The sequence below is a fragment of the Elephantulus edwardii genome, unplaced genomic scaffold, assembly GCF_000299155.1.
Source record: "Elephantulus edwardii isolate Elephantulus edwardi_28Jun2011 unplaced genomic scaffold, EleEdw1.0 scaffold00066, whole genome shotgun sequence".
Lineage (NCBI taxonomy): Eukaryota > Metazoa > Chordata > Mammalia > Macroscelidea > Macroscelididae > Elephantulus > Elephantulus edwardii.
The window spans coordinates 10,005,639-10,021,249 of record NW_006399816.1 but is presented as its reverse complement, the minus strand read 5'-3'; the positions used below and the strand labels follow the sequence as shown (position 1 = coordinate 10,021,249).

At 40.0% G+C, this 15,611-nt stretch overlaps 1 protein-coding gene across 1 annotated transcript in view; it reads right to left on the bottom strand.

Annotated features, from left to right (window-relative positions):
- The window catches only part of PARP6 (poly (ADP-ribose) polymerase family, member 6), a 39,721-nt gene extending 24,350 nt beyond the window's left edge, over positions 1 to 15,371 (bottom strand). The window contains exons 1-10 of the mRNA XM_006888395.1: positions 15,345 to 15,371; positions 11,078 to 11,155; positions 9,999 to 10,093; positions 9,499 to 9,559; positions 9,213 to 9,303; positions 8,695 to 8,761; positions 5,589 to 5,738; positions 2,823 to 3,033; positions 2,266 to 2,319; positions 3 to 91 (exon numbers count right to left, since the gene is read on the bottom strand). Of these exons, the coding sequence (XP_006888457.1) occupies positions 3 to 91; positions 2,266 to 2,319; positions 2,823 to 3,033; positions 5,589 to 5,738; positions 8,695 to 8,761; positions 9,213 to 9,303; positions 9,499 to 9,559; positions 9,999 to 10,093; positions 11,078 to 11,155; positions 15,345 to 15,371 (923 nt within the window). The remainder of the gene's footprint in view (positions 1 to 2; positions 92 to 2,265; positions 2,320 to 2,822; positions 3,034 to 5,588; positions 5,739 to 8,694; positions 8,762 to 9,212; positions 9,304 to 9,498; positions 9,560 to 9,998; positions 10,094 to 11,077; positions 11,156 to 15,344) is intronic.
- Between the last annotated feature and the right edge of the window lie 240 nt (positions 15,372 to 15,611).

Genomic DNA, 15,611 nt, shown 5'->3' with positions numbered 1-15,611 from the left:
GCATGGATCCATTCTGGAAGACATGCTGTTCATCACACACCACACAGTATTCATTCAATGTTGGAATCCTCTGCTCTGCATACTTCATGATCTGAGGAAAGAACAGAGTCTATTAATCTTTTCCAAGCATAGGAAGATAAGGGAAATTATCCAATGAGCATCTTTTCCATCTACTTTCCTTGTCCTAGGGCAGGATTTATTCTTGGACCTTGCAATTAAACTGATGGCCTGACTGTAAAACTAAAACTTTAATAGTGTAATTAAAAAAAATAGGTCATTCCCTTAGATTTAGATATCTGGGTCTGAGTCCTACCTCTCCTATTTACCATCTTATACCAATTTAGCCAAGTAAGTTACCCTTGAGTCTTGGTTTCTTTATTTATAAATTGGAGTATTAGTAACCTTATAGGAGTGTTGAGAAGAATGAGATAATTTAATGAACTATTTTATAACATTAACAAATATTAATCAAACTATTAAGAGTAGCTGTAGTAATTGTATACTGTCCCTTTTGGAATAGCTATTGGATCTACAATCAACATCCACGGTAACAGCAGTAAAGAAATCCAAAGACATGTTACATTGGGAAAATCTGCTGCTAAAAAGCAAGGGCAACACTTTAAAGATTTAAAGACAATGATCTAAGACATGGTCTTTTCTTTTTTTTTAGACATGGTCTTTTCAATTACTGCCTATGCATCTGAAAGTTGGACAACAAATAAAATGAGAGAATTGATCCCTTTGAGTTATGATGTCAGAGAAGAGTACTGAAAAATCTCATGGACTACCAAAAGAACAAACAAATCTGTCTTAGAGGAAGGGCAAGTAGGATGATCCTTAGAGACAAGGATGAGATGGTGAAAGTTCATCTCACACACCTTAGCATGCTGTCAGAATGGGCCAGTCCCTAGAAAAGGACATCATGCTGAGAAAGGTGGAGGGTCAGAGAAAGGAAAACCCCTAAAATACTGACTCTAATAATGGGCTTGAGCATGGCAGGGACTGTGAGGATAGTAAAGGATAAGGCAAGGTTCAGATCTGTTGTTTAGGATTTCTATGGGTAACGGTCTATCGAATGGCAGTTAACAACAACTGGTTAATACCACAGACATAACTTCCCAGGGATGATAGCACAAACCACAGTTTATCCAACAATATGCTGAAGTATTCTTATACACATTCTGTCTTAATAGAACTTTTCCAATCAGGTGCATTTTGACAGGAATAAGGATGTTTCCATTTCACATACTTCTGGGTTGATAATAAGAGATAAAACTATTTTTTCATTTAATAGGGGTTTACTGAATACCTACTATCTGCCCAGCTATGTGAAAGTGTCCTGATGATATAATGATATATACAAGATAGCCTTTGTCTCTTAAGATCTAAATCAATAGATGTGGTATGTATAAAACTTAATTACAGTTCATAGAAAACCAAAAGGTAATTACTTTAAAATAAAGAAGAGAACATAAAGGGGCAGGGAAACTAGGTTAATTGAAATGAAACAACAAGAATGGAAATAATAAAAATATTCACACTGTGAAGAATGTAACCAATTCTCCTGAATGACTAGTGTAGAAATATTGAATGAGAAGGTAAACTGCTGTGTAAACCTTTACGAGAAACACAGAAAAACATTATCTTTTTAAAATTACATACAATTTAATGTAGCATATGGTATTGATGCATAGATGCCACATAAAAAAAATAGGATAGAGAACATTTCACGCTAATACAGTTAGGGTACTGAAACTGGGCTGTTATAATCAGATACAGGGAAGGCGAAAGGTGGAGCCAGTGGCAAAAACAAAGGTAAAAGGGATGCAAAACAAAATCATGTGCATACAGCAGAGCAATTAAAACAAGATGCAAAAGACCAGCAGTGGCAGAAGTCTGCAAGGAGACCACCTGAGCAGAGATTTTCAGTATTATCAAGATATTAACAGTGATCCTTCTCAACTCAGTATGTACGTATTTACATTTTATAGGGCATCACTTGGCACTTAATTATAAGTGGTCAATGAGAACTGTTTCCCCAATAATCCCTTTAGTTTCTCTGAATTAGTTATGAATTCCATACAGACATTGCTATAAATTTCCTATGGATGGGAATGGTGAATTGCATCTCTTGTATCCATTCAATACTTAGCATAGTTTTGGGAGCAAAGCAACTCAGGAAACATTTTAAATTAAGGAGCTAGAAGACCAACGTCAAGGAATTGTATGGACTAGACAACAGGACAGAAGATGCTTTCGAATTACCTGAACAAGGAATCCATACTCCAGAGTGGGAATGTTCTTGCAGTGACCACTGACCTGATGAGAGTAAAAAAACCTTCATGAGCCTCTCATGAAGCAAGTGTTTAGAGTCCTTACTTACACCCATCACCTAAGATTCTCCAAAAGTATTTAAGTCCTAGCTTAAATAAGGCTAAATAATACCAAATGTCTAAGAGAAGACTTTCAGATATTCTGTCCAAAGGACAGAGATATCAAAAGCTCTTGATCCTCTTCTGAGGAAGGTGGGACAGGCTAGTGCATCATGTGACTGCCAGCCCTATCATTAGCTAACAGCTTAATGAAATCAAACATGGTATCTCACTGAGATAACAATCCTCAGAATCTGCTTCATGGTCACTAATATAAAAATTGATGAGTTTGGATTTCAGTTTTAGCTATCAGCAATACATTCAATTCTACTATCTATTCATGGTAAATGCCCAGATTTGATTGACAACCATACTTCCATCCTATTTTAAGTAGCTATGCTCCCTTTCTACTCCCACCTGCCCAAGTCAAACCCTCCTCAGCCCATGTACCAAAGGAGAGGTCCGTGCTGGGGGAGGGAGGCCCACGTGCTGAGGGCACAGGAGACCTGCCTGGGGGCTGGGAGGATAGCCAAACACCTCCACTTTGGGGTTCTTCATGGTGCAGGAGATTGAACGGTTCATGAGGCGCCCAACCCGAAGCTCTGGTACACCCAGTTTGCCTTTCAGCATAGAGTCCTGTATGATAGGAAAACTGGGAGACCTGGAGAAGAGAGAGCAAAGGGCAGTGATAAAACTAGGGATTCAGCATGAGGCCTACTAGAGAACTAAAGCTAAGACATACCTAAGCCAGAATGGGTGAAGTATAACATAAGCCAAAGAAAAACTTAAATCTGAGGATTGTTACATGGGATCTTAAACGTGTCAAGGAATGGAGACCACACATCTAACTTGATGTTTACATGTCTGCTCATTAGAATAGTCCAAAAAAATCAGGTAGAGGCAATGCTTATGCCATTTTCTAATGTACCTAGGCAAAGTATATAAAACTTTTCTGGAGAGCATGCCTATTTAATTTATTCTGTTTGTGTCTATTGGGAACTAAACATTGCACTAAGCAAAATTTATCACAGTCCATCTGACTGACTTTAATAGTGTCTGTGAAGCTGAAAATAAATGACCTCCAAAAGTAATCTTGTCTGTACAAACAATATATATCTGCTACATGGATTTGTATCAGTCTTTGGGAAGAAGAGGTATAAAGTTGTGGTTGTTGATCGCCTTTGAGTCAAACACGACTCATAGCAACCCTATGAACCAAAGGCCTGAAGCCCCTCTATATCTATTGACATTTATCAAAGTTCATAGAGCTTTTGGAGGCATGTCGTTTAGGAAGTGGATGCCACTCCTGCTTCCAAGCAAGGGGTATAAAGAGGACCTGACAATTATGTAAACCTGGGTTTAAATAACAGCATAGTATGTTGTTGTTGTTATGTGCTGTAAAGTCGCTTGTGACTCATAGAAACTCTATGTACAACAGCCCTAAACTCTACTCTGTCCTGTACCAATCACACTGTCTCTGAAAAACCCGTCCCAATTACCCCAGTCACTGAATCAATCCATCTCATACAGGGCTTTTCTCTGCTGCGCTGTCCCTCCACCCTCCTAAGCTTGATGTCCCTCTCCAAGGACTGGTCACTCCTTACAACATGTCCAAAGTATGTTAGACAGAGCCTCAGAATCCTTGCCTCCAAGGAGCAGCCTGGTTTAACCCTCTCCTGGATGAATCTGTTTATTTTCTTAGCAGTCCATGGTACACTCAATACTATTCTCCAGCACCACAGCTCAAAGGCATCAATTCTCCTTCTATCCTCCTTAGTTACTGTCCAACTCTCTGATGCATAACAAGTGACTGCAAAGACCATGGCCTGTATTAGACACACCCTAGTCTCCAGAGAGACACCACTGCTCTTCAGAACTTTGGAGAGGTCCCTAACAGCGGACTTTCCCATCGCAATACGTCTTTTAATTTCCTGGCTGCTGGTGCCAACAGTGTTGACTGTGGATCCAAGCAAATTAAAGCTGTGAACAATCTCAATCTCTTCACTATCCATCCTGATGCTGCCAATTGGCCCAGTGATGAGAATCTTTGTCTTCTTGACATTGAGCCTCAATCCATACTGAAGGCTGCAGTCCTTGACTCTCTGCAGCAAGCGCTTCAGGTCCTCCTCACTTTCAGCAAGCAGGGTTGTGTCATCTGTATAACGCAGATGGTTGATAGATCTTCCACCAATCCTGACCCGACATTTCTCCTCACAGAGCCCAGCCTCCCGGATAATCTGTTCTACATACAGGTTGAAAAGGTATAGAGACAAGACACATCCCTGGCATATACCCTTCCCATTTTTGAGTCATGCAGCGTTTCCCTGCTCTGTTCTGATGACTGCCTCTTGGTCCAAGTATAGGTTTCACATTAGCACGATCAAGTGTTCTGGGATTCCCATTCTTTTCTGAGTCAGCCACAGTTTGCTATGGTCCACACAGTCAAACGCCTTTGCAGTCAATGAAACAGAGATATATTCCTCTGGTATTCCCTGCTTTCAGCTAAGATCCATCTAACATCAGCTACAGTATCCCTAGTACCATGACCCCTTCTAAACCCAGCCTGGACTTCAGGCAGTTCTCTGCTGATGTAGTGGAAAAATATCTGAGAACCTAAAAAATAAATCAATATACCCTTGTGTAAGAATGAGGAATTAAGGGGAGCTCTGGAGTCGCAGGCGACTCGACGGCACATAACAACAACAACAAAACTGGTGGCCTAGTGGCAAGAAGCTGCAACTACTATCCCAGAGGTGCACGGTTCGAATCCACCAGATGCTCTGCCGGGGAAGGAGGGGCAATCTCCTCCTGTACCAGTCAGATCTGATTTGACGGTACACTCACACACAAAAATAATAAAAAATTAAAAAAAAAAAAAAAGAACGAGGAATTAATGACTGTTCCTCATTCTGACTTCTCAGGTTGAAGAGTAAGGATGGGAGGCAAAAAAAAAGGAAAGAAGGGAGGTCAGGATACATTTCTCTATCCACACACATCTGTGCTGGTTATTGCATTTTACAGTATGAATACTGGACAAAGAATAAAATGTTATGAGCACATAGACAACAGGGTCAAGTGGATAGATTTAGTAGTTAAAGACACTATTCAGAAAATTCAAGAGAACAGAAAGATGAATTTATGAACTCAAGAAGATGGAGTGAAATAGAGACAAGAATAAGGTAATGGGAGATTATCAGCACCTGGGGAAGCACTTACTTGGGGATGGGTGAGAAGATGCTGAGGCCGGCTCGGAACTTCTTGATAGTACCACTTGCCTTGAACCAACTGTGCCTCTTCTCCTGCTGAGTCTTCAAGAAATCGTTGCTGAGATGTTTCCATTGTTGGGATGTGAACATACCCAGGATCCTGAGGGATCATGGAGAACAGTCTTAGGAAAACTCAGCAAAGTATTTCAAAATAAAGACAAAAAGAAGCAACTAATCTAAAATTCAGATCTAGAAACTGCAAAAGGAGTTGTGGTAGAGAATTATTTATTTGAAGACTTTCTTGATAGGACCGTAGTAAATAGAAATGTACTGTATCTACTTTCAATGTACTCCTTTTATTTCTAGAAGGAGACATTAAGGTGAACCTTCAAAAGCTGGGAACCTTAGAATTTGTTACTAAGAAATGACCAGGGAGAGAGAGGCAAGAGCAGTGGGATGTAGGTAACTACCACTTCTGCCTGTGAATAGTGAAGAAAAAGTACATGAAGGTACTGTACTAGTCCCTTCATGAAGGGAAAAATTATACCACCAAAGTTATATGCCTGCCAACATTAAATGCAGTCTAAGCTGAAACTGTCAATCTTTTTGTAAGTCCTCAATCAATCATTTTTAATATTATTCTAGGTTATAGTAAACTCTTCATTTTGAATTCCTAAATTCACCTACAATCAAATGTCTTACATCTTCATAGGAAAAACTGAGGGAATAAAAAATGAGTTCCCTTAACATCCCCTTCACAAAAATTACCTCCATTTTCATCCTTATTTGATCGCATTCTCTAAAAACAAACTGACTATCCTATTTAAGATCAATTCCTCTATGTGGTTTTATATCTCAGCCCATTTTTAACTCTACAGAGACCTGGATCTAATAACTATCTCCATTCTTTTCTATTCGTTTCTTTCCTGAAGCCTAGGAAAAATTTCAAGTTCAACTTCTCAGCCTGTACTTACTGTTCTTCCTTCCTCACCTACCATTCATTTCCCAATTTACAGTATTCCAGTTTCTATTTTCACCTCAACATCATCAGCTCACTGACATCCAGTCACATGTGAGGAGATTGTCCATCTTCCTCCCTTGAAGCAGCTAATGGATTTAAATCAGAAGAGCTCCTTATTTGGGTTAGCAATTCAACTACCTCTGACTACACCACAAATCCAGTCTTCACCAGTCCTCTAAAATTACTAAACCCAACCAAAATTCTTAAGTTCTCTTTTTACTTATCCTGACACATGGCCTCTTTGTGGTTAACCCTCCTGACTTCTCATTCATCCCTGACTGACTTTTAGTGTTTCCTCTGCCTCTATTTGTCTTGTTGTTTCTTCTTTGGTATTTACTTTTTCTGGGCTCTCATGGATATTTTGCTTTTGAGCTAATTTTTTTATCATGTGTACCCATAGCAATCTTTTTATTTTGGTGGTTCCAGTGGGATAGGAACCCCCTCTCCCCAGCAATCTCTTATATTCTTTATTGGTTGTAATTAATACTCATACACCGATACATACCCTCAATCATAACTTCTGTGAATATCAAATCAACCATAGAGCATTTCCACTTGCATAACCCAACTTTAACTTTAAACAACACGTCTTAAAAAGAACTCATTTAACCTCACCTTACAATCTCATTTTCTTCTTATATCCCTATTTAAATTATATGTATCACAATTTAGCCAGATATCTAGGTTCTAAATCTAGGCATTAATCTTCCACTATTTATTCCTCAGTTTTTGTCATCATATCCAAAACAATAAAAATCATTCTTCTGATTTTAGGCTGTCCAATCCCTCTTATCACTCTCATTTCCATTCTTACCTATGGTCACTCTTTACTTGAAGACATCATTACCTCATGTCTGGACATCTTCAAATATCTGCTACTAAACTGGTCCTAGGAAGCTCTGGTTGCATAGTCTGTAGGAGGTGTTCTGCTAACCTAAAGGCTATGGTTCTCTGGCATTTCAAATTCACCAATGGCTCCAAGGGAGAAAGACGGATAATCTCTTCCCATGTTATTTACAGCCTCAAAAACCAATGAAGAATGAGCTATGATTCTATTCTGACTCCACAATAAATGAACGAAGCTGGTTTTGGTCTCTCACCTTATCCACTTCAACTTGTTTTGAACAATGATATTAGAAAGGACTTTCTAAACCTGAATCTTACCAGGTCCTTTCTTTGTCTAAAACCTTTCAATGATCCCAACTGGCTATAAAAGTTCAAGGCATTGTCTAATTAGAACCCCCTACCACTTCCCTAGGGAGCTCTGCTGCCAACCCAAAGGCACGTGGTTCGAATCTACCAGCTGCTCCACAGGAGAAAAATAGGTAATCTTGTCCCATGCAATGTACTGCCTCTGAAAATCACTGGAGGGTCATCTCTCCAAGTACATAACCACCACCATGTCTGGCTTTGGTTCCTACCACTTTCCGCTTGGATACGTAGAAATATTTAATTACTTGAAACACCATAAACATTATGGCTACTTTACACGGCTATGCCTATGCAGTGTGATTCATTCTGAATCTGCCTATATAGGCAGTTCCTCTACATCCTTAAAAGCTACTCAACACTCTCTTCCATTCACAGCCCTCCCACCTAGCAGATTGAGTCATTCCTTTGTGTGTTCTAAGCCATCATATTCACTAATATTAGGACACATATACAGTGGACTGTATTTGAAACACCTTTGAGAGTATAATCTGTGCTTCATTTCTCTTTGTATACCAAATAGTAAGCAAAGTCCTTAACATATCCAATAAACTGAAATCACCCGAGTTCCTAGGGTCTCTCCCTGAAGAAAGCTAAGAGGAAAAGTGAACAGTGTGATTAATTCCAGGGTAGTACCTTTTTTCAAGTGCTAAGCAGTGATGAACTTCTCTTTTCATCTCCAGGAAGCCTCCTGCCCAGATATCTAGAGCGTTAGGCTTTCCTGCTACCACCATAAACCTGGCTCCTCAAATTTATTTAAGCTTTCCTTGGGCAACAGAAAGGTATTTCTTTATAAAATCAACATCCATCCAAGGGTCTGCCTGTCCATTCATATTAATCCATTTCCCCTCATATGTCCACGACCATGAAAGATTAAAGTTCTTACTTTTTCAACTGAAGACCTAGCCCAAACCCTTCTTTATTCGATGGCTGGAAAACCTCAATTGATGGTTCTGCAAAGAGAAAAGAAAGTTTCCAGAATGTACATCTCTATTTTCCTGGGAATCTGGAGGTTCAGTTAAATGGAATAGCTTCTTTAGATTCTAAAAAGCAGTAGTAGTTGCAGGACTCTCTGAAAAATAGAGGTGATGAAAGACAACAGCTGAGAAAAAGGGTAGATATTTGGAGCTCACTGGTCAAGTTTAAATATCCTCAGTAGAAAACTGAGAAGAGAAGGGAGGAATAAATAAATGGTATCTTGGACCAGAGAAAACAATGCATTAACCAAGAAGGTCTTAACAGGATGGATAGCGGGTAATAATAGGAGGCAAACACATCAACAGCAGGAGACGGAAATATTCCTACCAATGGGCATATTTCTAGTTTTTTTCTATTTCAATCAGGTAAACATTTTGGATTAGATCACATCTGGAGCATCCAAGTGACCATAATAATTGCCTTTACCTGGTCCATCAAGGTACTGGGAGAGAGAAAATCTCAGCCTTAGCACAATAGGTTCTGTCCGGAGGACCTTCCAGGCTGTAGAGACTTCCTCCTAAAAAGAGTATAAAAATAAGTCATCTGTTCAGCTTCTCCCATCACACACACACGCACGCATGACAGTACACATCACTGTCTATTGATAGTCTAAGAAAGAAAGATGAAGAACATGCTCCAAAGAACAAGGCTCCTGGTCTACATGACAGAATCTACAAGCCTACCTAGATATGCTGTAGGAAGTTACACTTACATCGAGGAAGCTGATGTTGATGTGGAGGTCAATGTCCACGTCATCGATTGTTCCATATTCTCTACAGAGATACGGATGATCGGAGGTGAAAATCATTAAGGGAGAAAAAAGGGAAAGAACTGAGGTGGAGGGAGAACTGAACCTGTGTAGAAGGTAGGGAATGGTGGAAGGCAGCCTTATAGCTAAGTTCTTAGCTGTAGACTTAAACCATACATATAATAGGGTCACCTTCAGACCAAAAGCCTTTTTCAACTCAAAAGTAAAACTACTGGCCTAGAGGAATCTAGGATTAGAGAGGATTTCTGAAAAAAGTGACCATATTTTACACTGGGTATCAGACAAAGTTAACTATTCTGCATGACTCCCACTAACAATTAAGCTTTTAATTTATCTATGTCTACTGACTCTGTGTCATACCATTAAAAAAACCAAATTAAAAGCTCTTTAATAATTTAAGAAGAAGGTGGTTTGCTCCCGTGACATCCTAATTGGAGACCCACCTGATAGATACAGAGTTCTCACTGTAGATCTCCTTTACAGCTTCTATGTCTGCATCAAGCTGTGGGTGTCGATACAGGTCAGCTGCACAGCTTCCCTGAGTCAGTGGCAAACATGTTATTGGTGAGGAGGGGTAGAAAAAGATAAACAGAATAGAACAGGAATGAATGAAAGATATTAATAATGAACATAATAAGATTTCAGGAATAGGAGAATCCAGCAGCTGTTTAGATGAAAAAAATTTAACTACATATAGGGACTCTGGATGATGGTACTAACTGCAGCTTTCATTGGCATACTAGTCTCCCTCCAATTGTGATTCTATGACAGTGCAGGAGACCAACTAGTAGCTTTGTGTGAGAAGTTTACTTCCTTTGGTCTTCAGATTTTCCTCTCTGATCCCGCTGACAACAATCTGCTGTAATTTTTATGAGTGCCATAAAGGTTGAAAAAGCACAGCATTTACCTCACATTGGTTCTGCCTGGAGAGTCCCTAGGATTATGCTCTGGGCAGTTATGGACATTAAGGAATCAGTAGCAAAATAATCTTGTAAGAAGTTGAACCTAATAAATGAAATGACCCACATACACACTCTAGCTAATGAGAAAGGTGCCCTTGTGGTACAGTAGTAAAGCCATCAGCTGCTAACTGTATAGCAGTACCAATTCATCAGCTACTCTTTGAGAGAAAGATATGAGATTCTGCTCCCATAAAGATGTACAGCTTTGGAAACCCTGTGAGGTGGTTCTACTCTATGCTGTAGTGTTGCTATGAGACAGAAGCAGCTCCACAGAAATGGGGATTTCGGGCTGGCAAGTAGAGAGACCAGGAAAATAAATATTTCTCACTAACAACATGAGTAGCCTCCATGGATACAGATCATGGTACATTCTGAGAAAGGTATTAATTCTAAGAAGGAACAATGACACAGGATCAGTTCTGAAAAGATCATACTCAGGTTACACTAACATTATATTCTCAACCCACTTCTGCTTTAGAACAACCTCTTTCACTCCTAAAATATCTAGAGAGAAGCACATATCAGACTATCCAACATGGGTCTTGCAGCTGTAGCCTTACCTGAACTCCATAGAGAAATTCCTCTGATTCATTATCTCCTTCTGAATCATCATCATTCCAGAACTGGCCTTTGATGTCCTAGTGGGGAAAAAGAATACAATCGTAGTCAGGCCCTTGCTATCACAAGACCTGGGACAGGGTGATAAGATGGGAAATAAATTCTCACAAAGAAGGTCCCTTGAGATAATGTAATTGAAGCTCTAATCCTTTCTAGACTTCCTCCCACCCTTAGGTAGTATCTTAGACTCTTTCTTAATCTTCATGGCCTAACTCTGACTTGATGGGATAGAGTGGGAATTTTGGCCTTCTTAAGTTCTAAGTATAAGAACTCTGTGGTGCTGTGGTTAAGGCATTCAGCTCCTACTCAAAGGGTCATCAGCTCAAATCCAATAGCTACTACATAAAGCAAAATGAGGCAGCCTAATTCTGTTATGCTTTATAGTCTTGGAAACTCTGCAGGGCAGTTCTACTCTGTCCTACAGGGTTACTCTAAGTTGGAATTGACTCAATGGCAGTGGGTTCGGTTTTTTGGTAAGTTTCAGTATAGCAGAGATTCGGGTATTCAGTAAAGGAAGGACATAAAAAACTTCCATTTCAATGTTAAGCTCGATCAGAAGCCTGCCTCGGTGCTGTATATAAGCTGGCTCTCCTAGGATCACCCAAGGTAGCTTCAAGCACACCTAAGCTCCAAAGTATTTCATTCTTTGCTTCTTTACCAGAGAAAGCACACATATACCCATCCCAAGTAATACTCTTTTCATGTCCCTTCTCCTTCAATTACAAAGTCTCACTACATTTTTTTCAAGAGTGGAAGGGAAAATACCAGGAAAGCATGAAGTCTACACTTTGTCCCTAACTCCTAGATAACTGGCTGAAGAGGTAAAACTCTCAACCCAGATGGGTAATTAGTGCTCACCATTGGGTCAGTAGATCACTCACACTCCCAGGTCAGTGCTAGGCAGCACCCCTCCATACCACCAGCTGAACCCAAGCCAACGAGATGGGCATTTAAGAGGCCACAAAGGGAGACAAGAAAGCAGGTGATGTTAGGGGCTAAGTGATGATTTGCTGGAGATGGCAGGCTCTACTGCTGCAGTGGTAATCTGTTACTGTCCTGTGGGAAGTAGACAACAGCTGATATCATTACCATTGCTAAGTGGTATACACACAGGCACACATATTTAAAGATACATTTTCATTATACATCTTTCCAGACACATGCATACACATACTTGCAGGTGTGTATGCAAACATTTATATGCATGGTTCTTTATAACACACTAAGAAAATACCATTTATGCTGAGAATTATGACCGGAATACGTCTACAGTCATCTCACTGATGACTGCACAGTCCCAAGTTGCTGCTCAGTTCATAAAGCTACATCAGCCCCTGGAGGCAAAGAGTGGTGGCAGAACCAAATGCTTCTGCTATTCTCTTGTCAGTTCATTTTGAAATATTCTTCACAGTACTACTCCCCACTGGAGTTAAGAACCGGAATCTCAAATTCTTTCTGGACTCATTATGCCTAGTCATTTCCCAAATTGAGTCACGATCTCTTTTTAACCATTGTGGAACCCTTTAGCTGACAAAACATATCTACCTTTGTCAAGTTGGTCCTATCAGGGTTCCAAGGCCATATATTTTATATTTTTGCAGTGAATTCAAACTGCAAACCTTTCAGTTAGCTATGCAGCTCATAACAGAATTCAATTTAACAGGAATGGATCCCAATCTTCTCAAAAGCTCTACACTTAAAAAAAAAAAAAAAGCTCTACACCCCTACTGTAAATTAAAAATCACTGTTCTAGGCCTTCCTTGCTCAATAGATATCTCAGCCTACCCCAGTCCAACCTTAAGCACACACATTCTTGGTAAAAAAGTTCTATTACACATTCGATTCCTGGACCAGTGGTTCTCAGAGTGGGCTTTGTGGACTTATAGCATCAATATTACCTGGGAAATGCAAATTCTCATAATAACCCTAGGTCTACGGAATAAGAAACTCCAAGGGTGGGGCTGGGAAATTTCTGCTTTCAGAGGCCCTTTGAGTTATTCTAATGCATGATAAAGTTTAAAAACCAGTATTCTAAATCCTGTGTGTTCCAGAGGTCTGTAGTCTGTTCCTCAGATACCAACTTACGTCTGGTAACTGATCCAGAATAGGGTACAATGCCAGAGCAAACTCTGCATAACTGCCGTCTAGATAATACTTCCTGACTCATTTAAACAATATCCAAAAGGAACTGAGACTGAAGCTTTTAGGGATGAAATAACATTAGATCTTGGATTTGCTTTAAAATACTACTCCATACCAAAAGGAAAAAAAAAGAAAATAGATGAGGATGAGATATGACAAAATATTGATTCTTGATAAAGCTGAGCATAATTGTGCCTTTGTATATAACTGGAAATTTTCATAAAGTAAGGGGGAAAACAAAATCCAGAGGTTACTCATAGGGCTTCTCCCTAAAAAGTCAAATTTGAATATAAGCAGAACTAACGTCCCTAAAACTGCATGAATGGCTTCTTTGCCCTTCATTAAACATGTCAAGCATATTCCCACCTCGAGGTCTTTACATCTGTTGCTCCTCCTTCCTAGAATGCTCTTCATCCAGATATCCACATGGCTTGCTCCTTCTTTCTGATCTCTGTTCAAAGGTCACCTTGACTATCCTAAATAAAACAACAACCCAACATACACATACTGGCACTCTTCATCCTTTCTCTGTGTTTTTTATTTTTCATAGCACATGTTCTAATACACCATGTATTTATTTATTTATTACCTTTATTATGCATCAAAACATAAGGCTGGAACTTTGTTTTCACTTTATAGTCTCAGGAATTAAAATAGCACCTGGCATATAGTTGTTTCACAATTCATACTTACTAAACAAGTGACTAAACCTTCTGCTGGACACGAGAGAGTCTGCTCAAAGCACACAAGCAGTACATGTGAGAATCTAAATGTTTCTACACACAATGACAAAACCATACACAAAATGATGTTTTATTTAATAAGAGTCAAATTACTCTGGTGGCCTAGTGGCAACGAGCTGCAACTACAATCCCAGAGGCTCACAGTTCGAATCCACCAGATGCTCTGCCGGGGAAGGAGGGACAATCTCCTCCTGTACCAGTCAGATCTGATTTGACGGTACACTCACACACAAAAATAATAAAATAAAAAAATAAAATTGAAAAAAATGAATAAAAAAAAATTACCTTCAAGGACAATCGAGAACTGCAATATGAAGATCTGAGGGCTGGGTTTGAGAAATTTGTAAAGAAACAGTCAGGCGCTGATCTGGATGATCACAGAAGAGTAGAGAGGGAGGCACTAATGTCCAGCCTGGGTCGTCCTGGGCTGAGTGATAAGATGATGGCCGCATACACCAGAAATACCAATTTCCTTAAGATTTTTGTCACTGTTAGAAGTCAAGAAATAGTCTTTCTCCAAGAGCTATGGTTGGTTTCTGCTGTCACAAGGAGAGAAAGGTAGTTCAGGCAGTTTTTCTTGTTTAAGGAAGAGATAACTTCGAGACTATCAGCTTTTTCAAACCAGCTATTTTAGCTGAAAGAGAATTGCTCCTTGTACTCTCAACATCTCCTCTGGAGATGAAGAATGGTTTAAAAGGAAAGTGATGGACCACAGAAGCCACAGAATCCTCTGCGTTTTAAAGATGAAGTAGCACAAAAGATGGCCTAATTTAAAGCCTTTATGCTACAGAAACTCAGGCCCAGAGACCATCAAAATTACTTACGGTGAAGGCCCGAGTATAGCAAAAGTGTGACCTAAGCACATTTGACAAGTGCAAGGCACATAAAACATTCACGTGATGAAGTATAACTAATAACTAATAAAATTATTCATGAACAAAGCAAGAAAACATTTTTTATCTAAATGAGGCAAAAAAGAAAATCTTTCAAGAAAATGCAGAGCCAAATATATACTTGAAGAGAACACAGAGCAAAGATGTTATTCAGCGCAGGGTTTAATTTGGTGGATGGCAGTTCAAAGAACGCTTTATGGATATGTATGCGAAAGGGCTGAAGGTGGGAGCCTGGTGTCCGAGTCCCAAGGGAGCTGTGCCGCCAACTCAAAGGCCCTGCCGCGCTGGAGGTTCGAACCCACCAGCCCCTCCTCACAAAGAGGGGCACTCTCCCCCAGCGTGATCCGGAAACCCAACGGAGAGCCTGCTATGGGCTCCAGGTGAGCTGTGAGTTGGAGCTACACATAAAAACTGTCTCAAGTCTGGATTACAAAGGTGACCTCTAGGTCCTGGGGCATTTCTCGGGTGTGACAACTCTACATCTGGCTAGAGAAGCCCAAGTTCAACGTTTAAAGGCTCGACTGTGATAGTCCTGAGGAAAGAGGTGACTCTTCTGATTAGGGAAGTAGTAGTAAGCATGCCCTCTCAAAAAAGACCAGGCCACTGAACAAAGAGTGTAAGGAAGAAGCCACGGAGGATAGTTTCCGCAGGCTAAAGAGCAAAAGGCAGGGTTGGCTCCGAAAACACTCCGCCACCCG